The sequence below is a fragment of the Equus przewalskii genome, chromosome 7 (assembly GCF_037783145.1).
Source record: "Equus przewalskii isolate Varuska chromosome 7, EquPr2, whole genome shotgun sequence".
Lineage (NCBI taxonomy): Eukaryota > Metazoa > Chordata > Mammalia > Perissodactyla > Equidae > Equus > Equus przewalskii.
Genome location: NC_091837.1, coordinates 57467547 through 57494279, shown reverse-complemented (window position 1 = coordinate 57494279; position 26733 = coordinate 57467547). Strand labels below are relative to the sequence as shown.

General features: G+C 45.3%; 1 protein-coding gene across 4 annotated transcripts in view; it reads left to right on the top strand.

Moving 5' to 3' along the window:
- The window catches only part of INO80C (INO80 complex subunit C), a 41357-nt gene extending 21036 nt beyond the window's left edge, over positions 1 to 20321 (top strand). For 2 of the 4 annotated variants that reach the window (XM_008535071.2, XM_070629935.1), the window contains one exon: positions 1706 to 2061. In XM_008535071.2, coding sequence (XP_008533293.2) covers positions 1706 to 1837 — 132 coding nt within the window. In that variant the 3' untranslated portion in view covers positions 1838 to 2061. Of the gene's footprint in view, positions 1 to 1440; positions 1556 to 1705; positions 2062 to 16614 lie in introns of those variants that run through there. The other 2 variants (XR_011542679.1, XM_070629933.1) reach the window with 2 other exon arrangements.
- Positions 20322 to 26733: the final 6412 nt, after the last annotated feature.

The following is a 26733-nucleotide window of genomic DNA, read 5'->3' as shown; positions in this document are numbered from 1 at the left end:
AAGAAATGTGGTACAGAAAGGCAATATCTAGATTAAGCCAAAGGATCAAAGTTGTATTTTATAGAGAGCTTTAATTAGTCTTAGCTTTTAGGAATAATCTCATTTTCCTGACATGCAGACACGAAATGGCTCAGGGAGATCCCCAGTGGCAGGACTGAAGAAGTTTTAGAGTATGAGACAGCTCTGACTCAGTTCCCTTCAGCCTGTCGCTTCTTCACGGAGCCGAGCCCCCCTTGTTGAGTCACAGCGTTGCTGCGAGCCTCGGTCCACGCAGAGATCGTCAGCACTGGGGCAGACAGTCCACACTTGAGTAATTGGACCTTATCTGTCTAGACTTTAAAGGCATCTTGTATAATTTTTCCAAAGGAGTTCCAAATGACTCACCCTCATGTTTTCTGTTTCAAAATCTATAGAAGCCATGTGCCTTGAGGTATATAGTAAGTAGATTATCTTCTCCACTTTGTACATGGGGAAAACAGACCAAAAGAGAATTTAGATATGTCAATGGGAAACAAACGCTCTTTTCTGTGATTGTCCTGATCGGCCGTTTGTTTGTTCCTTCCTTCCTTCATCATTGGTTGTACAGCACTGACTGAAGGCCCTCTGGGCGCTCTGCACTGCACTAGGAGCCAGGACACAGTGATAAGCAAACCACAGGCTTCCTGCCTCCTGGAGCCTCACAGCCTAGACCTGAGTGAGAGTCAGGCAGATGATAAACGTACAAGCAACAGAGATAAGCATTCCCCAGGAGAGAGGTGTGGTGAAGTGCAAGTGGAGATGGGGTCCTGACCTCCTGGAGGGGAGTGCATAAGGCTTCCTTGATGATAGGACTTTGGAGGCTGAGTCCTGAAGGATGAGCAAGTGATTCTGAGCAGAGTGGGCCAGGGTGGGGACCGCTCCTGAGGAAAAGGAGAATGGGGCATGACAGGAGCGGGTACTGAGAGCCAGGGCAGTTGGAACCAGCGAGTGGGGACATGTGGCTAAGGAAGAGGCTTGGGAAGGAGAAGGGCGCCGACTTGCTTGTAGGGTCTGAGGAGCCATGCTGAGGACTTGGCCTTTGTCCTGAGAACAGAGAGGAGCCATTGAGAGGTTTCACGCTGAGCAATGACATGATCAGAATTGCAAGGTGTAAATGACCATGGCTGAAGTTAGGATGGCAGTCCCTTCCAGTGGAAGAGTGGGTGGCCTGCCCAGCACTGCAGTGTCACCCAGGGAGCCAAGGAAGTGGCATGAGGAGGGCATGGAAGAGCAGGGGAGGAGTGCATTTGGAGTCAGTGGACAGTAGCTGGGAGGGGCGGGTGTGCCCAGCCCGCATGGAGGGGCCGCTCCCTGCCTTGGGGAACAGATCTGGAACATTTGTTTGGAGCAGGTAGGAGTTTGAAGGCAGGGATCAGGGAGGGAGGATCATCATGGATTCAGTTTGGGATCTGTTCCTTGCAGACCTTGAGGCACCAACCAGAACGGTCCTAGTGTCTGACAGTGGTTATGCCTCTTCCTCCCGTCCACACCCTGAAGTATTTCTCAAGTCTGGGAAGATGAACGAGTCTTTGCCCAAGTGAGCAATTTAGTGTTCTTGGTGGTAGAGTAAAGCATGATGAAGAAATATTTCACTTTCGGTAAAACAGAAAAAAATGTTAGACTTGCACTTAAAACATCGCCACCAACAACAGCTTTCTGCCCTTCCCTCTGCCTGTTTCTCATCCAGGCCAACTACACTGACCCCCAGAGCAAGCTGCGGTTCAGCACCATTGAAGAGTTTTCTTACATTCGGAGGCTGCCGTCTGATGTTGTCACTGGCTACCTAGCCCTGAGAAAGGCCACAAGCATTGTACCCTGAGCCTTGAGAAACGGAGACGAAGTGGAAAACTGTTTCAAAGGCAGACTTTGGACTCATGATTCTGTTTCATGGAAACAAACTCATTCTGCTGTCAATCTGGAAATGTCAGTGCCATGCCTTGGAAAGAATGTTTGGCTTTAATTTAAGGTTTTGCTTTTTTTTTTTTCTATGTTTTCCCTCTAAGTGTGATATTTCCTGTTGAATTAAATTATATTTCATTTGTTGCCTCAAGTAAAGTTATTTGACAAGAAAATATAAAATTGTGCTTTTAATGTAACCCAAGTAAGTCCCCGAATTTTTGCTTCAAAGCTCCGAACTCTCTTATAACACATTTGAAGACTCAACAATGGATCCTGACAACAGGGCTGGATTATTCCGGATCCCCGTGACTCACTCTTTCGAGCGTGTTAATCTTTCTCTTTGATCAGAATGCTTGGACGAGATCCAGACTTGGGGCTGGAGAAGAAAGAGCTGAGTGACTCGCCCTGTCGCACTGGGCCGGTCCTTGCCCTGTGCCTCGGCCTCTGAACCAGCCTCCAGAACCGAGATAGACAGCTGGATTTAAGCCACTCGGTCTGTGGCATTTCGTCTTAGCAGCCGAGCTGACTGCATCACCAGCCCTGGCCTCGTTTCTGGAGGTGTGGGGTACAAACGTCGACACCCCTTCCAAGAAGGGCTTGTGTCCTGGTACAGGATGCTGCCCCTCTGACCGAAGCCTGCTTCCCCATCCCCTGAGAAGAGGAAGCACTCCTGGACCAGGAGAAGGAGTGTGGAGATGTGTCCCGAGTTCCTCTGAACCTATTTTCTGTATTTCTCTGGGGAGGACAGTGGAACCAGACCCCGAGGCTTCTGAGCCAGAGCCACCTCTGCTTTGGGGGTTTAGGCACCCAGGTGCCCTTTCTCTTGGAGGGAAAGCCCCTCCTGCACCCCTCTCCAGGCACCGGGAAAAGGAAAACAAAGCAGTGTCAGCTGGGAGAACAGCCTGCTGGGCAGGTGGCAGCTGCCCGGAATCTGGCTTCCTTTCCTGCTGGCGCAGCAGCCCCTGTCAGTCAGCACCTTCCCAGTACTGGGTGGTGAGAGTGGGAGGGGTGCTGTGTGGCTCTCCTCCCTTCCTCTGTGAAGAGGGACTGAGGGAATGGCCAGGAGAGGTGGGAACTTTGCTAAGCCCAGGAGCACTGAAGCATTTGAACCTGTGGCACAGGGATCCTCAAACCCGAACAACATTGCAATCACCAGAGGCCCTGTTGTAACAGATTGGGGGCCCCACGCCCAGAGAGTCTGAGCCAGTAGATCTGGGGTGGGAGTCCAAGAACTTGCATTTCTATTAAATGATGCTGATATTGCTGGTCCAGGGACCTAACTTTGAAAGCCGCTGCTGAAACTGAAGTTCTCGGAAAGTCCAGAGGCTGTTCCTTGGGTTCGCGCTCATGCTCCCGCACTTCCTGCCAGCAGTCAGCCCCGGAAAACCCCCCAGTTTCCCTTTTGGTGGAAACAGGGAGTAAGTGAGCCAAGGGCCCTTCCTGCTTCGCTTCCACCTTCTGTTATACAATGAAAACTTGGGGCAGGTCCACTTTTTTTCCATGAAGTCCCCTTAGTTGGATAGAGCCCCAGAATCATTTCTAATGCTGAGTGCTGGGCACTACCTCAGACCCGCCTATTCAGACTCTCCTGGGCCAGGGTCCGGGATGAAAGAGAAGCCCTGCCCTGCACATGTCCCCTGCGGAGGCCCACAGACTTGCTTCTGCAGGCCTCTCATGGTTTTCTGGGGGTGTATGTGCCGTGAATGCTCTGTCACAGTCACCTGGGACCCATAAAAATGCAGATTCCAGGGCCACACACCTAGACCTCTGACCAACACAGGACTGCGGCCCAGGCGTCTGCATTTGAGAGCCATCCCAGTGTGAATGTGACGTGCAGGAGTGTGAGAACCGCTGCCTTCCCCAGGCAGAGGGGAAGCACGTGTGCCGGACACCTGGCTCCCTTCTTTCCTGTCCCCCTGCCAGGCCTTCCTTGCCAGCCTCTTTTTGCCGGAGAGCTGTGTTCCGAAGGTCAGGTCGTTGTTCTCACCCCAAGCAACAGGGGTCCAAGCTGAGCCAAACAAAGCTTCCAGCTGTGAACAGTTCCAAAAGGGGTCCTCCTACAGGTTTTGGAATAGGCAGGTAGTTTTCTGCTGAAATAGCCCTTGCTGTCCATGCCTGGCCCAGCAGTTCTCAGCCCTGGCTGCACATTAGCATCACCTCTGTTGGGGGGGGATGGTGGGACGAGGTATAAGAAGACCCAGGGATTCTGATTCAACTGGCCTGAGCTGGGGCCTGGGCGTAGTACTTTTTAAACACCTTAGATGATTCTAACGTGCAGTCCATGTTGAGAACCCTTGCTGTAACTACAAAGAGGATATTTCACATGCGGTGTTTTCTAACTCACAGATCAACCGGCTCTTTCCATCCCAGGGCCCTGGGCAATTTGGAAGGGGGGCCCTTTCGTGAGTGTGTGTGTATTTAGGATTCCTTTTTACACAGCATCCCAGCACTGGTGTTGGAAATATGAATGTCACTGAAGATTCCTCCCTCTTCCATCTGTACCCCCCACGTTCAGTTGGTCCCCAAGTCACCTCTCCTTCGCTGATGTTGATCCTTCCCCCTCCACCTGGTCCTCTTCCTACCCAAATTCAGGAGCACATCGTCTCCTGCCTGGACATTTCGGTGTCCTCCCAACTGCTCTTTCTGGTCATCTGTTCCCCACCCCTCTGCTTTCCCCTCTGCCATCAGAGGGCCTTCCCACAGCTTTGGGCGAGAACTTGACTTTGCCCATCACGGCATGTCCACTGGTGATTTGTCTCAGATGCCTTGTCAATTCTGGCATTGGCCTCTGGTATCCAAAGGATAAACAGCCCCTTAAAAGAGAAACCAGTTAGCTGAGGAATTAGATTGTTTTCATAAGCTCAAACTGAGGTCTCGTCTGCTCTGAGTGGGTTCTTACCCTTTTTCAATATCTGATCCATGTCTTCACTTTAAGAGGTGGAGAGCAGTCTATTGTTGGGCATAATTTGGAACTACCTGTCATATTGGACAAATGCTTTCCAGAGCTGGGGGCAGTCCATGTGGATGAGGGGGACCCATTTTTCCCTTATCTCCCAAGTTAAAGCATGCATCCATCCAGATTTTGAATAGGTTTTGTAATTGGGACAAAAGTGTTTTCAATGAAAAATCTCTCATTTCTGAGTCCGTGGCCACTGGGAAGAGACATCTGTGAGTTGGCAGTGCTTAACTTAGTAAAAAGTAAAGAGTAAAGAAAGAAACTGGTGGAGTATGGAGGAAAGAAACCTGACCAAATAGGACAGAATAGACAGGACAGATATCTTGGGAAGAGATTGAAAATGATGTTCTCTTAAAAACGCATGAAATAGGGGCTGGCCTGGTGGCATGGTGGTTCAGTTCGTGTACTCTACTTCAGCAGCCCAGGGTTCATGGGTTTGGATCCCAGGCATTGACCTATACACCACTTGTCAAGTCATGCTGTGGCGGCATCCCGGATACAAAGTGGAGGAAGATTGGCACAGATGTTAGCTCGGGGACAATCTTCCTCAAGCAAAAAGAGGAAGATTGGCAACAGAGCTTAGCTCAGGACCAATCTTCCTCAGCCAAAAAAAAAAAGCACAGAACATTAAAAAACTGCACGAAATAATTAGTGTTATTTAAAATAATGTATTGAATAGGAATGTGTGGGCCTTATTTGGATCCTGATTCAAACAAAAACACAAAAATTTTTGAGACAATTGGAAATTTGATATTTAGGAACTCATGAATACTTTCAGTTGTGATAGTGGTCTTATAATGTTGAAGGAAAGGATTCATATCTTTTAGAGACACACACTGAAATATTTGTGGATGGAATGATATGATATCTGGGATTTGCTTCAGGATAACATGGGAAAGAGGAAGTAGATGGGAGTAGTGTTGAAACAAGACTGGCCAAGAGTCAACAATTGTTGAAACTGAGTGATGAGTACATAGAGGTTCATTATTCTATTCTACTTTCATATGCATTTGAATTTCTCCATAATAAAAAGATTTTTAAAAGAATATGATGTTTTCATTCCTAAAAATTGTGATGAATTTTTACCTAAAATTGGAGGTCTTGAAGTGGCTGTGGATGCTGAAAGTTTGAGAAATGCTGCCTGAACGGGATGAGGTCTTGAATAGAGGGAATACCCAATTCTTAATTCATTTCATAGGGAGTAGGTTGGAAGAAAAGAACCACAAGGCAGGTGAAGTTGTACTTTAGGTGTTCTTAGTAGAGGTCTTCATTGGGTATTCCATGGTCTTGGATGGCTGTGAGAGTATTTCCTATGTAGAGGTAGGCGTGGGAGTGGAGAGACCAAAGTCATCAGCTTCAAGTTTCTCTTGGCGTGTAAATAAATGGTACTGGAGTGAGTTTGAGATGCAGTAGAACGACTGACTATGGTTTGAGAAAATACCTGTTGATCTATTTCCTGGCAGAATCTGCAATACAGTCATGTGTCACTTAACGACCGGGATATGTTCTGAGAAATGCATTGTTAGGTGACTTTGTGTTTGTGTGAACATCATAGAGTGTACTTACACAAACCTAAACGTTGTTGCCTACTACAAACCTAGGCTATATAGTGCTAATCTTATGGGACCACCGTCTTGCGTGTGGTCCATTGTTGACTGAAACGCGATCATGCAGTGCATGTCTGTATTTATACATCCACACAGAGAAGGAAATTAGATCATCAGAGAACTAAGAACATAGACAAACTTTTGGTTCAAGGAATTGCTTTCCCTGAGTTTCAACTGCATTTATGCTTTTGTGCCTATATTAGGGAATTGCATTGAAAGAAGTGAGGAGACACAGCCCTACAAACATCGCTATTGCATCTGTTGCAGAAATATCCCCCTAGCGCCCCTTACTGTCCTGCAGAGTCACCCAGACCTGGAGCCTGATAGGCTGGAATAGAATCTCATTTCTACAGTTGACTAACTCTCTGGTCTTGGACACGTTACTAACTGACTCTCAGTTAGTTTCCTATTCTGTCACATGAGCATCATAATAGTATGCACCCTACCGGTTGCCAGGATCAAATGAGGAAATGTTGGAAGAGCATTTAACTCAGTGCCTGGCCCACATGCCCAGCAAGTATGGACTGCCATCCCCCACCTCCCTCTGGTCTCTTCTTTAGCGAGGTGGATCTTTTCCTGACTTGCTGACGTGTACCTTTTGCCTGATTATTCTCTCTCTCTATTTTTTTTTTTTTTTTTTGGCTTCTAGGACTCTTAGATCCAAATTTCCAGTCCATTTGTAGTAACTGAGCAACATCAAACGACAGACATTTCTGTGTGCTTATCTTATTGCTGGCTCTATCAACTACTTTCTTGTGTTCTTCATTGCTTATCTTGGTCATTTATTCCAGCCTTTATTCTGTGTATTTTTATAAGCTGGCTCAACTTTTTTATGGAGCAAGGGAAGGAGCAAATAACTAGCTAAGTAAATAAGCAATCTGACTGCGGCTAGGGGAAGAGAGGAGTCATGGGATGGATAGTCAAGGACTCGATGAATGAGCTCCTCCAGAATAAGAGGGAGAGGAGGAGGGGAAAGAAACCACCCCCCGACCTCTTCAAAATCAGTGTTGCTTGTACCCTCCTTGGTATTCATCCTGTATGCTACCATTGTTTATTTCCTGTAATGATGGGCCATAAAACCCTCAAAAACAAAAAAGGGGCAAGTTGTCTGCTTGTTTTGGTGTCAGAGTTGGTGGGAAAATGGGGCATCGCTCTTCCCACTGCAAACACAGAACCCGTGGATTCAGCCTGGTTTTCTTCCATGACTCCGTGGCCTCTGTCCACTGGTGCATCTGTGCCAGCGGCAGACAAAGCCTGTCCCGGGAAGAGGCAGTGTTTTCCTGGCCAACAGGATGCCGACTGCTGACAGGCACACAGTGTGCACCAAACACGCCACTCTCCTCCACGCAGGGTCAGGAAGATGAGTCACCTCCACCAGTCCGGGTGACTCGGAGCCTCAGATCTTTCCAGCGTGAATGCAGAAGGGCATGGCCTGGGGTGTTGTGATATGGGATAGTGCAAGGGCTGTTTTCAGAGACCCAACCGAGGCTGGGTGACTGATATCTCCCCTAATGACAACTGGGGAGGAAACTGCTAACCAGAGATAAAGATGACTGAGTTTCTGGTCTTGTCAAAGAAAAAGTCCCTTCAGAGACAACATCAGATCCTGAAAATGAGGTGTTCCAAAAGTACACATTGGTACAATTCCCCCAAACTCCTTGCTTGCCTGTCTGGAAGGTTATGTAAAGAAACAATAACCTAAGGATTTCTGCCCACTTGTTAGGAATTTCTCTGAAATTCTACACTGCCATTTCTTTGCTTATAGTGTGACAGAGGGCCAACAGCTTTTGGTTCAGCCTCAGAGGCAACCATGGCTACAGGAGCGAAGGAGGAAGGCAAGACAGAGCCCTCTAGGAATGGAAGGTGTAAGTGGGGACTTCTGGGTGCTCACTGAGTCTGCAGGAGCAAAGGCAGCCCGTCGTGGTCACAGTGTCCGGGCCAGGCCCTTCCAGGGAAAATGGGGCTGGACAACGTGGACACTCTCAAAAAGCTGATTTCCTAGGCCTACAGCAAGGTTTATCTTTCATTTGTAAAACATCTTTTATTTATTTATTTTCCTTCTTTATACTTTTTCTCTAATTTAAGTGAATAGAAAAAAAAATACTATACAGAAAGCCAGATTTAAACATGAAAAGACATGTATGGTGTATTGCTAAGTGAATTAAAAAAATTACAAAGCCATACGTGAACTCTATTTTTGTAGTAACAAAAAAATCAATAATAAAGGATGTGAAACGAGTCATGCCAAGGAGTTATTACTTGTCTCCTTTGGAGAAGGGAGCAGATTTGGGGTAGAAATAGACTTTGGATAAAGCAGATTATTCTCCATAACATGGGTGGGCCTCATACAATCAGTTGACGGCCTTAAGAGAAAAAGAGTGAGGTCTCCCTAAAATGAGGAAATTCTGCCCCCAGGCTGCCTTTAGACTCAAGCTGAAACATCAGCTCTTCCCTGGATTCCCTGCTGGCTTGCTCTTGATGTTTCCGTCTTGCAACTCCACAATCACATGAGCCAATTCCGTAAAATAAATCTCTTTCTATACATACACACACATCCTATTAGTTCTGGGTCTCTGGAGAACCCTGACCAGTACACTTTCTCTACAGGAGAAGTTTAGGTGGACACATTGAACTTAAACTACCTTTTACTGGCATTACCACTCCAGCAGTTAGGCTTGCACATCTTTCATGCTTCATAAATAATTTGAGTGAAAATCAACAGCTAGACCAAAGAGGCTCAATGCCTTTGCCAGATGTGATATTTACCGAAACAATTGTCTTGTTCTCTTCTGAGTCATTGAATCTAATGGAAAGGAACAGAAATTGTCTTGATTAAATCAGGGGAGGGAGGGTGAGAGCAATAGTGGTGAGATGCCTTCCATTTCTGAAGATTTATGACCCACCACTCCAGAAACTATAGTTTTTGTTTTGTCTTTTAAATCAGAGTAAATGGGGACTGGCAAGCCAGAAGAAGAACTCTCAGGCAGGCCCTGTTGCCTGACAGTCCCACCGCAAGTGCCCTGTACCTCTCGCCATGCAGGTCCCTTCTTTAAGGAGGGGTCCAATGCCATTCTGTCCACACACTGCCTCTCCGTGGGCCAACTCTCCCTTGTCACCATGTACATGATGCTGAGACCGGCATAAGCTCATTTAAGCATTTTGCCTCGCAGCACTTGCGTTTTACAAAAGCTGGGAGAGGAGCCCGAAGAAACAGCTCCCAGTAGGGGCGCATCATTGCTCTGACTTTAACCATGAAGGAAACTGAGGCTCAAGGATGTTTGGCAGTCTGCCGCAGGCTGCATAGGAGTCGTGGTCCATGCTGGTCACGAGGCTGCTGGGAAGGAGCATGGTGTCCGGGAGGACGAGCCCTGCTTCTCTGGAATCCCCATTCCCCAGGCTTCTTGAGCAGATCCTGATGAAGGGACTGAGACTTTGCATCCGGGCTTCACCGTCCTCAGAGCATCGTCCTGGATAGGGAAGAGAGCTTCTCAATTCCCACTTAAATTTCTGGCCTAACGTCTCCTTTCAAATAAGTCGTGTCCAACACAACATTTTGTTTCCCACAGCGCGGCAAGCTAGTTCTCTGTGTCCTATCGCTTGGTGAGCTCCCTCATCCCTCAGCACTGAGCTTAGCAGTTACCTCCTCCAGGAAGCTTCTCGCTCCCTTCCCTGTCCCTGAATCCCGCCCCCTGCCACCCCCCAACCCGAGCGCTCCCACGGAGACCTGGCTCCACGTTTGCTGCCTGGTATGGTAACCAGGCTGAGATACTCAAACGCAGGGGCCTGACACCAAGCAGCATCTGCATATGGTAGAGCTGGGTAAGCATTTGTGGACTAGACCATGGAGATGATAGGAGTGAATACACTAGGGGATATTTCCTTGTTATAGGGGGAAATGACGAGAAATTACAACTCATCTTCCCTGATACACAATGGGCACTCAATATTTACACACTAATTCTTAAAAGTGAGAGGGTTGTGCTCAGAACAAGTATCCCCGGACCGAAGTCATGCTGTGGGACTAACTAGGCAGTGTCACTATCATTTGTGGGTAAAAATGTCAATGGCCATGAAGAGAATATTTCAGTTTTAAGTTTTCCTCCCAAGAATTTTCTGAAATCATTGGCATTCCTTGTTGCTTATTTAAAATCTAGTAATTAGCATAAAATTTACCCCCAAATTATCTATTATACGTATTTTAAACTTAAAATTCCATATGACATGACACCAGGGATCTGCCAATTATTTAAGATAAATAAGATCCACATGGTCTCAAAATTGCTGGTCAATTCAACTAATTTAAGATCACCTAGTTTAGACATTTGGCATCATCGTGTTTGTTCATTTTTCATTCATTCATCCATCCATTCATATGGGGATGGCAGCCTCTTGCTGTAGCGGGGTTAGTAAGGTGGTCAAGGAGATACGACATTGATGAGCAACAAGGAAAAGGTCAGAAGTACACCGATTGGTGGATGGGAGCGCATGGACCAAGCCTGAAAGGACAGGCTAGACTTTTGATCAAAATGGTGTTGTAATAGTTAAGGAAAACTGGGTAAAAAGAAGTATACAAATAATGCTGCAATTAGGAGTGGGGCCCAGGAGGGATGGGATAGGCTAGATCCTGAGAAGGATGCAGAAAGGGAAAGGGGATAACTTCAGTATGGAAAATTTTCTTTGGATAATAAATAGCCATTCCATGTAGGCAATAAAAATAAATCTGTAGTATTTTTGAAGCAGCAAGATGGAATGGACAGTGGCTGGTTCCTAGGCCAAGCTGGAGGAAAGGCAGCCTGTGGCCTGGAGCTGTGACTCAGGCAGGAGGAATGTGGCTCAGGCTGACTGCAGCTGTGATAAGGAGGACAGGATGGGGCACTGCAGAGGACATCCTGGAGCAACCTGGGGACTTTCCGTGCAGGAGCATATGTGGAAACCCATAGTCTGAGAGAATTCTGGCCTGCATGCCAGGCAGAGTCCACAAGGGTGAGCAAGGAGAGAAGTGTGGAAATGCTGACCCTCCATCACCAAGCCACAGTGGAGACTGGGGAGGAAGCATGGCTGACGTCCAGTGCGCTGTGCAGACAGCTTCATTACAGCCTCTGCTGGCTCCTGACTTCTGGGGCCCTGCAGCCCTGAGCTGTGCTGAACCCTTTCCAGGTTAGCCTGGGGTGTCCCCATGCTCTGTGGCTTCTAACCCATGGATTCAAACCTCAGGCACGTTTCTCCTACCAGCCCAGTTTGTGCCATATCTGTGTGATACTTGTGCCTTCGTTTACTTAGGAGGCTCCCTTAAACAGGCTCACGTTTTAAACATAGCCTCTGCCTGCAAAGCAAGTAGCCATCTTCATAAATTACTGCCACCTGAACCAACACTACCCGCCACGGGACCCCTAGGCTTCCCTGCAGAACGGTCAAAACCCTTGCTGGGCATCCACTCATCAAGCACCGAGTGGGAGTGGGACAGGGGACCTTCTCTCCCCTTGGAAGCACTCTCTGGGGTTTCCCAGGAGCAGAGGCCCCTGCCTCATCAGGTTTCTCCACTGTTTTCATTCTGTAATGGAGTCTGGACCTCAGACCCCTCTCTTTACAACCTCTTCTACACACACATGGGGGCCGGATTCTGGCCCATCCTTCAGAGAGCTCCCTGCTTCCCCGGTGAGGTAAAACTTCATCCTGTTATCATGCGTGGTGCTAAGTCGTGTGCATAGCACATACCCTTGACAGGGTGTGATGAGGATAGCCCTTGGCCTCTGTAGTCTTCCTTCCAAAACCCAGTAAGCCCAGTCCAATGAGAAAAACCTCAGACAAATCCCAGTTGAGCGACATTCTACAAAATAACTTACCAGCACTCCTCAAAACTGTCAAGGTCATCAAAAACAAGGAAAGTTTGAGAAATTGTCACAGCTAAGTGGGGCCTGAGGAGACATGAGGACTAAATGTAATACAGTATCTTAAATGGGGTCCTGGAACAGAAAAAGGACAGTAAGCCAAAACTAAGGAAATCTGAATAAGGTTGGGACTTTAGTTAGCAATAATATATCAACATTGGTTCATTAATTCTAACAAATGTACCGTATTAATGTAAGAAGTTGATAATCAGGGAAACTGGGTGTGGGGTATGTGGGAACTCTGTATACTATCTTTGCAACTTTTCTGTTAATCTAAAACTATTCTAAAATAAAAAAGTTTATTAGAACAAAAAATAAAGACTTTAAAAAAAAAAGTCATTCTACAACCCCCAGTGGAACGGCAGCTGCTGGATCACATATCATGGAAGAAAATCTTCCTCATGGATCCTAAATCCTGCCTTTCAAACTACAGGCATGATAAAGCATCAACTAGTTACCAAGTGGAAACTCATCCACGTTAGCCTTCTTCACTGCTGTTTTCAATATCTATTACACAATCCACAAGAACTATTATTAATATGTACTTTCAAGTTTCTGATTAATTAAGGGCTGGCCCCATGGCCAAGTGGCTCTGCTTCAGCGGCCCAGGGTTTCACTGGTTCAGATCCTGGGCATGGACATGGCACCGCTCATCAGGCCATGCTGAGGCAGCCTCCCACGTGCCACAACTAGAAGGACCCACAACTGAAATACACAACTGTGTACCCGGAGGATTTGGGGAGAAAAAGCAAAAAAAAAAAAAGATTGGCAACAGTTGTTAGCTCAGGTGCCAATCTTAAGAAAAAAAAATTCTGGTTAGACTTATTTCTGACTCAAAATGCAATACGTTATTTGGTGTGACTTGAAAACAAAAAATTGTTTCTTCCTTAAGAAATAGTATTATTTGCAGAACTTCCCTTAAAAGCATTTTTGGAAATGACTCATAATGCTCACTGACTCCACCACATTCTACCTTGTAGGAATTATGATAGCAAAGCAGTAATTTCCAGGAATAGCTAGGTGCAACAAATTCAAAACAAGTAGATTTCATTTCTTACTGTGCATATGCAAAGTCTGGCGCATTCTTCCTTGGAGTAATTTGTGACGCTTTAAATATGTGTTACTCTGACTTCATCCATCACGTGGTTTTTGTGCTGTTGTTTTATGGGGAATGGGTGGATTTGAGAAAGGGAGAGATGTTCTCAAGGGGAAATTTGGGGAGAAGGTTTTCTTGTTCTCAGTAGAAATATCTCAAATATAATATTAGTGTCTTATTTGCCTATTTGTGGCATACAACACATCATGGTGCCATCACGGAATCAAGTTATGGAAGACTTCATGTTGAATGGAAAATAAACAGGCTTTGAAAAACTGAAATACGTACCACGAGCCCTGTCACACAGACCTGCCCCATGGCTGAAATCCTGGCATCTCCCTGTTTTGTCTTACCAGCCATCTGTCCAGCTCTTTGCTCTCTTGGGCTCCTTCACCCCTCGGTCCTGCATCCTGTTTTCTCCTCTCTGCCAGCTCCTTCCTGGTTTCATGTTTGCCCCTGTCCAGCACATACCCTCACCTGTGTATGAGTCAGCACAGAAAACCTGGCCCAAAAGCCTCAGGTCAGGGGGGCCGTCTGAGACTTTTATTGCTTGTCTCCGTTAGTTAACAATGGCTTTGGCATTTTAAAATGAAACTGCGATTAGAAGGCTCATAAAACAATCAGCCGCTAAAAATGCTGCAGAGCAACCCAGTGACTTCAACATCTTAAAGCTCCTTTCTGAACACCCAGAGCAATGGCCTCATGAGATTCGTCTCTGGGCAATTTGCTCACTTCCCCTCCACTGGTAGCTGGTGATCAAAGGATCCCCAGTTTAAGCAAAATCTGGCTGGCTTGCGCCCCCTTGGAGGTCCCAGCGCTGCTTTCTTCTATGAAACAAAATCGTAGGTTTCCCAGAGGCTTCAGCGGCTCCATGTTGGCTGCTTACATCACCTGAGGTCATGCTGGGATAGGCAAAATGTCTGATTCGTTCCACCACCGTTCTGTAAACTCTGCTAAACATCTTTGCACATGAATTCAGCCCCACGCTGATGAAGCAGAGTTAGCGACTGATGCTATTTCCACCATCAGTCTCGGGGCCAGGCCTCATGGTGAGGTGGGAGGTGGCGGAGCTGGACGCTGACGATCTGGGTTTGGGCTCCAAGCCTTTCCTTAGGAGACAGGCAAAAGGACAGGTTACAAGAATGCTCAGAGCTCTTAATGCGCTCATCTGAAAATGAAGGTAATAATTCCTGCGTGTCGTGGAGCTTATGTGAAATTTCACGTAAATGTGCTTTGTGAGCTGCTACAGATATGACGTACCTAAGTACTCATAGTATAAAATATTACAGAAGATGCTTCTTGGGCAAGTTGAGGTATTAGCCAGGCAGTTTCAGAACTGTCAATTTCATGGTGACATTCAAAGTGTGACTCTTAAGGCCTTTCCTGCTTGGAACTTTGTGGCCAATTGGTTATGATAAAGAAGGCTGAGAAAACCATGGCTGTTTGGTATTTGCAGAAATGTTATTGTAGGCTTTATTGTTAGACAGGACGGTTCTTGCATTGGTCAGGGTCAGATGCATCCTTCACAATCTGTCAATGTTATCAATCTAAGTGAGAGAAAAGATGGGTAGGAGCTGACAAGGTCTTTTGAAAGGTCTAAGCCTTTGGAACAGGAAAGTGGGAAGCCAGCAAATGGCGCTGGGGCTGGCTGCTACTAATCAGGCTGTTCATTCTTTTCAATCTCTGAACAGTGTCTTTGGATGAGCTGAGTTTTAATTTTGATGCCCTTTTTCTGATCACTATTTTTCTTGTACAATTAGTGATTTTTGTGTTCTGCCTAAGAAATCTCTGCCTACTTCAAGGTCATGAAGAAATTTTCCTATGCTCTCTTCTAGAAGCGTTATAGTTTCCCTTTTCTATTTGGGTTTCTTATCCATCTTAAGTTAATTATTTTGAGTATGATGTCAGGGTTTCAATAAATGTATAATAACATGTATCCATCATTATGGAATCATATAGAGTATTTTTAATGCCTTCAGAACTCTGCGCTCCACCTGTTCATCCCTCCTGTCCCCCAACTCCTGGCAACCACTGGTCTTTTTACTGTCTCCATAGTTTTACCTTTTCTAGAATGTCATCTAGTTGGAATCATACATTATGTAGACTTTTCAGATTGGCTTCTTTCACTTGGTAATATGCATTTCAGGTTCTTCCATGTCTTTTCATGGCTTGGTCCTTCATTTCTTTTTAGCATTGAATAATATTCCATTGTCTGGAAGTATCGCAGTTTAGTTATCTTTTCACCTACTGAAAGTCATCTTTGCTGCTTCCAAGTTTAAGCAATTATCAATAGAGCTGCTATAAACATCTGTGTGGAGTTTTCGTGTGGACATAAGTTTTCAATGCCTTTGGGTAAATACCAAGGAAAGAGAATGCTGGATTGTACGGTAAGAGTATGTTTAGTTTTGTAAGAAACTGTTAAATTGTCTTCCAAAGTGGCTGTACCATTTTGCATCCCCACCAGCAAGGAATGAGAGTTCCTGTGGCTCCACATCCTCACCAGCATTCGATGTTGTCAATGTTCTGGATTTTGGCCATTCTAATAGATGTATAGTGGCAGTATGCACTTTTTTGGTGTACAGTTCTGTGTTGCATAGAACTTTTTAAATTGAATTATAATTTACATACAATAAAACCCCTTTTAAAGAGTACAATTCAATGGTTTTTAGTATACGCACATGTTGTGCAACCATTACCCCTATTTGAATTTGGAGCATTTCCATCATCCCCCCCAAAAAACCTGTATCCACTAGCAGTCTCTATTTCCCCACCTCCTGCTTTCTGTCTCTGCGGATTTACCTATTCTTGATATTCTATATAAACAGAATAAGGTAATATGTGACCTTTTGCATCTGGCTTCCTTCACTTAGCATAATATTTTTAGGTTCATCCATGTTGTAGCATGTATTAGTACTTCAATCCTTTTTATGACTGAATAATATTCCACTGTGTGGATAAACCACATTTTGTTTATCCATTTATCAGTTGATGGACATTTGAACTGTTTCACCTTTTGGCTATTGTGGATAGTGCTGCTATGAACACTCCTGTACAAGTTTTTGTTTGAATACTTGTTTTCAATTCTTTTGGGTATATATCTAAGAGTAGAATTGCTGAATCATTTGGTAATTCTATGTTTAACTTTTTCAGGAACCATCAACCTGTTTTCCGCAGCAGCTGCACAATTTATATTCCTGCCAGCAATGTGTGAAGGTTCCAATTCTTCCATATCCTCTCAAATACTTGTTTGTTGTTCTTTTTAAAGTATTATAACCATCCTAGTGGGTATGAAGTGATATCTCATTGGTTTTGATTTGTATTTCTCTAATGACTAATGATGGTGAGCATCTTTTCACGTGCTCATTGACCATTTGTATGTCTTTGTTGGAGAAATGTCTGTTCAAGTCTTTGCCCATTTTTAAATTGGGTTCTTATCTTTTTATTGTTGGATTATAAAGTTCTTTGACAATTCTAGATGCTAGACCCTTATCACATATATGATCTGCAAACATTTTCTCTCATTCTGTAAATTTTCTTTCATTCTCTTGATAGTGTTCTTTGGCACACAAAACTTTAAATTTTTCATGAAGTCCAATTTATCTATTTTTTGTTGTTCCCTGTGCTTTTGGTGTCATATCCAAGAAATCATTGCCAAATCCAATGTCATGAAGATTTTCCTATATGTTTTATAGTTTTAGCTCTTACATTTAGGTCTTTAATCCATTTTGAGTTAATTTTTGTTTATGGTATAAGTTAAGGGCCCAGCTTCATTCCTTTGCATATGGATATCCAATTTTTCTAACAACATTTGTCAAAAAGCCTATCCTTTCCACATTAAATGGTCTTGGCCCTTGTTGACTATCACTTTCTATTCTATTTCATTGGATTATATGTCTATTCTCATGCCAGTACCACACTGTTTAGATTATAGTAGTTTTTTGGTAAGTTTTGAAATCAGGAAGCATGCGTCCTCCAACTTTGTTATTTTCAAGATTATTATGGCAATTTGGAATCCCTTGAGATTCTATCTCAATTTTAGGATGCATTTTTCTATTTCTGTAAAAAAATGCCATTGGGATTTGATAGGGATTGCATTGATTATGTATATTGCTTTTGGGTAATATTGTCATCATAACAATATTAAGTCTTCCAATCCATGAAAATGGGATGCCCTCCCAATTATTTAAATCTTCTTTAACTTTTTCAGCAATGTTTTGTAGTTTTCAGTGTACAAGTCTTTTGCCTCCTTGGTTAAATTTATCCCTAAGTATGTTATCCTTTTTTATGCTATTGTAATGGAATTTCTCTCAAGTTTATTTTCAGATGGTGCATTACTACCTGCATAAATATAATTCCAACACCCTAAAGTGTTCCCTCAACCTGATCCTTTCTATCAATGGTATTTTTTAAATTTTTCAATTGTTTTCTGCTAGTGTATAGAAGTACAATTTATATTTGTATGTTGACCTTGTATTCTGAGACCTTGCTCAAGTCACTTATTAGTTCTAGACAGTTTTAATTCTTTCTTTCCAATCTTTATGCCTAGTATTTCTTTCTCCACACGCCACTCCCCCCCCCCCCACCCCCAGCCACCCCCATGGTCCCAGTGAATAGTGATCTCCAGTACAATGCTGAATTGAAGTGGTAAGAGTGGACAGCCTTGCATTGCTCTCCATCTTAAGGTGAAACTGTCACTATTTCATCATTATGTATGATGCTAGCTGTAAGTTTTTTTGAAATTCCCTCTATCAAGTTGAGAAAGTTTCCTTTTATTCCCAGTGTGCTGAGAAGTTTTATCATGAAGAGGTGTTGAATTTTATAAAATGCTTTTCCTGTATCTACTGAGATGGTCACATAATTTTTCTCTTTTATTCTGATAATGCAATGAATTATATTGATTGATCGATATTAAAAAAATAAAACAACCCTACATTCCTGGGAAAAATTCCCAGGTTTTGGTCATGTTATATTATCCTTTTTTTAAAAAAATTCTGTGTTCAATTTGCTAATATTTTGTTAAGGATGTTTCTGTCTATGTTCATGAGGGATATTGGTCTGTGGTTTTCTCTCTTTGTAATGTCTTTGTCTGGTTTTGGTATTAGGGTTAGGCTGGCCAAAAAACTAAAAAATTGGGACATGATTTTCTCCTCCTTCTCTGAAATAGTTTGTGTGCAATTGGTATACTTTCTTCCCAGAAAGTTTGATAGATGTTACCAGTGAAACCATCTGTGACTGAAGTTTTCTTTGCAAAAGCTTTCTAATCGCACATTCAATTTTTAAACTTAACATGGGGGTCTTCAGATTTTCTATTTCTTCCTGTGTCAGTTTTGCTAAGTTGTGTTTTTCAAGGAATTTGTCCATTTTATTTAACTTGCTCATATTTTTTAGCATAAAATTGTTCAACAACCCTTTATTAACCTTTGTTGATCCTTTATGTCTGCAGGACTGCTAGTGATAACCTCCTTGTATTCCTGATGTTTGAAATTTGTCTTTCCTTTCTTGTTAACTCAATCAGATGTCATTTTCTATCAGCCTTGAGGACCTTCTTTAGCATTTCTTGTGGTGTGAATTTACTAGAGGTGACTGTCAGCTCTTGTTTAACCAAAAGTGTCTTTATTTGGCCTTAATTTTTATAAGATATTCTGGTAGTTTATAGAGTCTAAGTTGCAGGTGTTTTTCAGCACTTAGATGTTGTTCCACTGTCTTCTTGCCTTCATTGTTTCTGATGAGATGTCAGCTTTAATTTTGTGTGCATATAATGTCTTTCCCCCAGCTTCTTTAAAGATTTTTTCTTTAACTATGTTGTCAGCATTTTGACTACGAAGTCCCTGAGTATGATTTTTCTTTATTTTTATTCTGCTTGTGACTGGTTCAGCTTCTTGGGTCTGTAGGCTTATATTTGTTTTCTTTGGTTTAATCCTAGCCTAACTGTCATTTAAAGCTTGGCTGCCTCCCACCCACATCAGCTTCCTCTAGCACAGGCCTGTTATTCCACCTGCCTGCACCAGGGAGGGGCTCACCTCAGCTAGAGCTTTTGGTTCAACCATGAGGGGCTCATCCCTACCTGAAATTCAGTTAATCAGGGCTTCCTTGCATCTACAACTCACTCACCAAATAGAAAAGTATGATTCTTCATTTATTTAGATTTATCTTACTGTTACCACAGTAGTGAAGGCCTTTTGCACCCCTCTTCATCCTAATCCTGAAGAATTCAGGGTGTTTATTCTTATCCTCTTCATTCTGTATACATGAGGGAGATTGTACTTCCAGTGTCATAAAAGTTAAGCATGGCCATGTGACTTGATTGACCAATGAAATGTGAACGGTGAACAATTCTGGGCAGTATATTTAAGGCTGTGTGGGACTGGACACTGCCACTCCCCTCTGTATGGAAGCTGAATAATGGCCCCCAAAGATGTCCACATCTTAATCCCTGGAACCTGTGAATATGTTCCCTCACATGACAGAAAGGATATTACAAATGCAGTTAAGTCAAGGATCTTGAGCTAAGAAGATTATCCTGGATTCTCCAAGTGGGGCTCAATGTAATCACAAGATTCCTTATGAGCGGTGAGCAGAAGAGTCAGAAGGAGAGAAAATGTGAGGCTGGAAGCAGAGGTAACAGAGAGAGAGATTTGAAAGTGCTACCCTGCTGGCTCTGAAGATGGAGGAAGGGGCCATGAGCCAAGGAATGCAGGAGGCCTCTAGAGGTGGAAAGAGAAGGAAACAGATTCTCCTCTAGAGCCTTCTGGAGGAAAGCAGTCCTGCCAACAACTCAATTTCAGCCCAGGGAGACTCCTTTCAGACTTTGACCTCCATAACTGTAGGACAATAAATTTGTGTTGCGTTCAGTCACTTAAGTTTGTGGTGACTCATTACAGCAGCAATAGGAAACTAATACACCCCACCCACTCCGTCACAGCAACAGCACTGCTCCAAGCACTAAGGAGGCAGTCAGCCTGTATTCCTTAGTGAATGACAGAGAGCAAAGCAGCGCCCCTAGCCGACCATGGCGGACCTGCAGTAGGAGCAAGAAAGGAAACTTTTTCAGGTATTTGCTTTTGCGGATGTTTGCTTTTCGAGATTTTGCAGGTGTTCGCTTTTCCAGCATAGCTACACGTCAGTTACAAATCCCACATAAAGAATTTTACTCTGTACAACTTTGCTGTGGGACTTGAAAAGATTTTTCAGCGGGGCCTGCGAGTTCAGGCTCGTAGAAGTGACAAAGTATTTGGGCTATTCTGATAGGAACCTCAGAAACGGGTTAGAGTTGGTTCAGCAAGTCTGTTGAGGGCCTGGTATGTAATAGGCCCTCCTCGGTGCCATAGAGGATGCAGAGAGGTTTATGACGTTCTTCTCCTTCTCTGAGGGAGAGTACGGTCCTACTGGAGGGAGAATCTCTGTAGGCGGGAAGCCCAAATGACAGTACAAGGTGTGGGTTTAAGTGTACTTGGAGGGTTTTGGTTAACAGTGAAGAGTTGCTATGGGGAAGAAAACGCGTTGAGAGAAAACAGCCTCTTTTAATCAGTAATGAGTTTTTCTGGACGTTGTTCAGAAGGTCAGAGAACTGAGGTCTTCATTCTAATTTTATGAGAACAAGTCAAATGACAAAAACAAAAAAACCAATGTGAAAGCAGAGGCTTGTACAAGCAGGTATGTTTCAAGGTCTCTCCTGGGGCCAGCATTCACATAACCCCACATCTTCCTTGCTTCCCTGTAGCAGAGGGCAATCCAAAACTGTTATGATTCTAAAGTATTGTAATTACGACTTTGCATTTTACAGAAAGGATAAAATGTGTCCATTGCACCAGCTGCTAAGGCGGTGAGGAGCATATTACATTGTTAGAGATTTCTCTTAGGATCCTGGAATATGAGACCTTGAAAGGATCTAATGAATCATCTAATTTAATGCTGTCTGAGAGCTGCATGGTCGTGACCCCGACTCTGGGTCCAGGAAAAACCTAGACATGAGATTGTGTTTTCCAGGTTCTGCAGTGAAAGATTCTTGGAGCTGGACTGAGTCAAGAGACCTTTCCTAGGGGCACGAAGGCATCCAAGCAGGGTGTAACTAGCTGAGTGCGGACCACGACCCTTGAGGGAAGTGAAAGATAGAGCAGACACAAGGGCAGAGCACCACAGGAGCTGCTGGAAACCGAGTCTTTAGGACTGAAATGTAGGGAGCTGGAATCAAGTCCAGAGACTGAGTGTGGGGTGAGCCCAGTGCGATAAAGCCTGTCTTCATGAGGTGCTGGCCTCGTGGCCTGGGGCAGGCCTGTGGCTTGCAGAACCTGGCAGTGAAGGGACATCTTTAAGATCACATGGTGGAGACTCTGATCCAGGACACCATGTGGGTATCCATATTCTTTCCACTCTTCCTTCTTGGCCACGTGAACTTTATCCATGAGCCCTCACTTACCTGCCTCAGGGCCTTTGCACTGGCTCTTCTTTCTGGTTGGAAGCCTCTTACCCCATATATCCACCTGGCTTACTCTTGCTCTTCTGTCTTTTCTCAAATGTCACCTTCCCCATGAGCCTTCTCTGACCACAATTATACACTGCTCCACCCACCCTGTCACTGCCCATCCCTCTTCTTTTTCTTTTTGTCTTTTTTTTTCCTGTGGCACTTATCTGACCTGTGGTACACAGTGAAATTTACTGATTGACTCTGTTAGTGGCTCACTGTCTGTCTCCTCCTGCTTAAGTGCAAGCGCCATGGGACGGGACTCTGTCCTGTTTGTGTACTGATGCGTCTCTAGTGCCGCACTGGCCTGGCACAGCCTGGGGCTCTACAGAAACCTGTTGCATGAGTGAAATGGACATTTCCAAATGTTATCCTGTGGAGAACAGCATATTCCATGACCAATTCAGTTAACTGAGGGGCCAGCATGCTTCATGTAACTCAAATTAGGTCTGCCAACACTATGTGGGATACTCGTGACACCCATCTGTGGCCTCCAGCTAAGTAATTTTTATCTACTTTTAAAATATTGTGATCTTTCCCAAAAGCTTGAGTCCTCTTGCCCCTCTCCCACCACCATGGCTGGGAGAACTGGCTGCAGGGGAGTGAGGGCGATAAGTCTCTGTTTAAGCTTCTTCTTGGATTACCCCTTCCCAGGGGACAGGGGAGGGAGGAGGTCAGTGTTACAGCACCAACCAATCCTCCCCCCCAACACACACTCATTTGCACACTCATATACACACTTCTACAGAGGGCCTTCGTCTCTGGGGACATGCTGCTCAGACGTCTGTCACAATGCATGTCACCTCCATTTAGCTCGTCCAGTCTTTCAGGGGCCTTGTCCTAGGCGAGGACAACAGGCTTTTGGGAACAATGGGACCCAAGGTGCTGAATCTTAGAGTCAGCTTGGGCCATGTTTCCAGCCTCCCAGAGTCTTAGCCAATTGCTAGAGGGACTCATGGCTACAACCCTCATCTCTAGCACACGCATGTGCGTGCACACACACCACCCACACCCTCTTTTCTGAGGTAAGCGGCTCTCCTTCTGGTTCACGACAACTGCTAGATCCACCCTGCTGCCCTGCCCTTCCAGGACACATTCTGAGTTGCTCTTCATTCAACAGCAGCAAGGGCAGCAGGTCTCCAATTTTGGTCACAAGACACGTGGTGGCTCTATCAGAGTCTAGGTTTAGAGACAAATACCTTGAAGTGCCAGAGAGACAGATGGTAGCTGGGGCTGTCATTCCAGGGCCTGGCTTCCCATGGCACGATGAAAAAGTGAGGAGATTAATCTCCTGCCTCCACCTCCTGAGAGCTTCTCCCTGCACTTCTCAGGGCTCCACAAACATGAGCTCATGCAAGTGCCACACAAGGGTGCAGGTGCCTGGCACCCACTGTATCATCCCCACTGCATGGAGGAGGAAGTGGGGAGAGGATGCCTTGGGCATCCAGAGGGCTGTCTATGATGCCCCATGGCCTACCCCTCCTTCCCATGAAGCTCTCGAGACTGAGGGCCAGCACACAGCTCCTGAGTTTACACATCAGCTCAATCTGGAAGGAACTCATCTATCATAACGTTCCCCATTCTCAGCTGGGCTTCTCCCAGGGCAGGGGCACTCGGGGTGCTCTGACCCCTTTATGGCCCCAGCCCCCACCCTGAGCAGTAGACATGCTTCACGAGCAGAACTGAAACTGATGCTGGGGAATCCCTGGCCTTCTTCCAACTGAGGAAATGGAACATCAGTTCCTGGGGAGCTCTGTAGGCTGAACTGTGTCCCCCCCACCCCGGTTCGTACATTGAAGCCCTAACACCCCCCACCCCCGTGACTGTTTTTGGAGATGAGGCCTGTAAGGAGGTAATTAAGGTTACATGAGGTCATAAGAGTAGGGCACTGATCCCACAGGGTTAATGTCCTTGTATGAAGAGACACCAGAGGGCCTGCTCTTGCTCTTTCTCCCTCTCTTCCTCCCTCTCCCTCTGTCTCTCTGTGCATGCGCTGAGGAAACATCATGTGAGGACATAGCGAGAAGGCGGCTGTCAACAAGCCAGGAAGAGAGTCCTCACCAGAAACTGACCCTGCTGGACCTTAATCTTGGCCTTCTAGCCTCCAGAAATGTGAGAAAATAAATTTCTGTTGTTTAAGCCTGGTCTGTTTAAGTCTGTGGTCTTCTGTTACGGCAGCCTGAGCAGACTAGTACAGGAGTCACCATGAGACTGGCCCAGTATGGCCTGGCCCATGGATCCAGGCTCCGGAGCCTTGAATCCTGAAGACAATGGTCCCCACAGCGGTTCCTTGACCCAGGGCTGCGGGCCTAGGCAGGTCTCTGTCTGTTCTCCCATCCCTGGCCTGTAGTGCTCACTGAGCATTCATAGTTTAGTCTTTGAAGACCCTCTGGAAGTGGGTTCTGCTTTTTCCCAGAAGTTGATAATCTGATAGTCATCCCCAGAGATCACACTGAAGCCTGCAATGAAACCTCCCTCCGCAGGTCTGCACCCTCCACCCCAGGACACTGTGAGGAGACCACGGTGATTGTCTTTTATGTCCTCTGGGGCACTGAGGGAGCCCAAGGCGGCCAGGAGGGGGTCGAGGTGGGGCTTGTATGGAGAGGGTCTGGGCAGGGCAAGCTGGTCTCTGCTTGGAGAGGAGCACTGAGCACTGTCCCCTGGCACACGTCACTCCCTGGACCTAGACACCTTCTCTTCCTTCCAGTTGCCCAGGGCTGAGGGCCTTTGGGCTGAGGATGTCTCAGTTCCCAGCTGAGGTTGGTGGTTTATGGCATCGAGGCTGCAGCTCTATCTCCTTGATGGACGCTGATGACCTGAGGCTCAGACCTAGTTAGGTTGGTTGGTTAGTTTAGTTGGTTTAGCTTAGGGTGGGAGGAGAAGAGGGAGGAAAAAGAGGGAGAAACAGAGGGTGAAAAAGGGTCAGGAAGAAAAACAGAGAGTGGCTGTCTCAGGAATCAGAGCACAGAGACGTCAGACCCCGCAGGGCCAGGCTGGGGGAGGACAGCACTTGTGCACAGTGACCTGAGTCATGTCTCTGAATGACGCTTCGGATGACGGGACATGTGAGTTCCCAACATTCAGAGCCACCGCACTCCCGATATCCTCATGGGTTTTGCTGCCAAGACCAAATCACAGAGGAGGGTGTTTATGGGGAAAAAGTCTTTTAGAGCCTTGACTTCTTTTGGATTGTTTGTGAAGGTTTTTTCCAGCCCTGTGTGTTTTTGAAAAAGCAGCACAATAGTTGCGCTGACATCATCTGGTGTTAATGAGAACACTATAAACATTTCCACTTTGAGTCAGGCCAAAGCATTATTTTACAATATTATTTAATCATTTCTTCCAGCATCCGCCTAATCAGTACAAATGTCAAGCATATGTTCAAAATGAAAGAAACCAATGTATTAAGAAATAAATGAATTTATGGTCATGATAATAATAACAACAACCCCCCACCCCCACAGTCAGGCTAAGTACACAAGGTTCTGGATTTCTTCCAGGGGCTTCCACAGAGTGGAGGAATGTTTTTGCTGTTCACTTACACAGCTGAGCTGGCCAGTTGCCATGACAGGCAGCTTTGTTTATTTGGTTTTCACTTTTCAGTATGAAATACAGTCTTGTCTTGATTCTCCTGCCTCTGGGTCTCTCTGAAGGTTTCTAACTAGAATCCTCTCCCGTTATTTGCAAAAAGACTCTCTCCCCTGGGACTGGCGGGTGCCTAAAATCACTGCTGGCCGGGAGCGGGGGTCGGCAGGGACCGCAACTCTGCTTGATCAGGTTACAAATCAACAGAGTTTCTGAGTTAAAACACTCCTGTGCAGTAAGTTTTATTAGGGAGAGCACTAATTTGGTTTGTGAGCTCAATGTGATTTGCTTATAAACCTAGCAGACTGCTTCGTCTGGGGAAGTCACTCGCAGGCTCTGTCTCGTCATCACAAGCATAGGACGTGGCTCATGGGCATGCTGGCTTCTGTGTGCCCTCATGATCCCAGCAGGCTTTCCGCTGATGGAGGACACTGGTCAGTCTGACTTCAGGTCTACTGCCTGCATGGGTGCTCCTCATGCCTGCGCTGGCCTGGAAAGATAGTGGGCGGCATGGGAAAGACAGATCAAACACAATACACCTAAAAAATGAATACGCCCCTTATATAATGTATGAGAAGGTGAAATGCAGTGGAAAAGATAAAAGTAGAGCAGGATAAAATGTGTTGAAAGTTTTTGGGTGTGTGGGGGGAGTTACAGTTCAAAATAGAATGGCCAGAGTTTCTTGAAAAATTAAACATGCAATTAATATGTAACCTAGCAATTGTACTCTCAAGTGTTTATCCTAGAGAAATTAAAACTTGTATTCAGGGGCCGGCCCTGTGGCCAAGTGGGTAAGTTTGCACACTCTGCTTCGGCGGCCCAGGCTTTCGCCGGTTTGGATCCTGGGCATGGACGTGGCACCGCTCATCAACCCATTCTGAGGCGGCGTCCCACATGCCACAACTAGAAGGACCCACAACTAGAATATAGAACTATGTACTGGGGGGCTTCGGGGAGAAAGAAAAGAAAAGAAAAAAAAAGGAAGATTGGCAACAGATGTTAGCTCAGGTGCCAATCTTTAAAAAAAAAAATGTATTCACACGAAAACCTATACGTGAATTTCCATAGCAGCTCTATTTGTAACAGCCAAACTGGAAAAAAATCAGCTGTTCTTCATTGGGTGAATGATCACACGAACTGACATCTCCTTACTGTGGAATACTACTCAGCAATGAAAAGGAATGAGCTCTTGATACACCCGACAATCTGGAGGAATCTTCAGA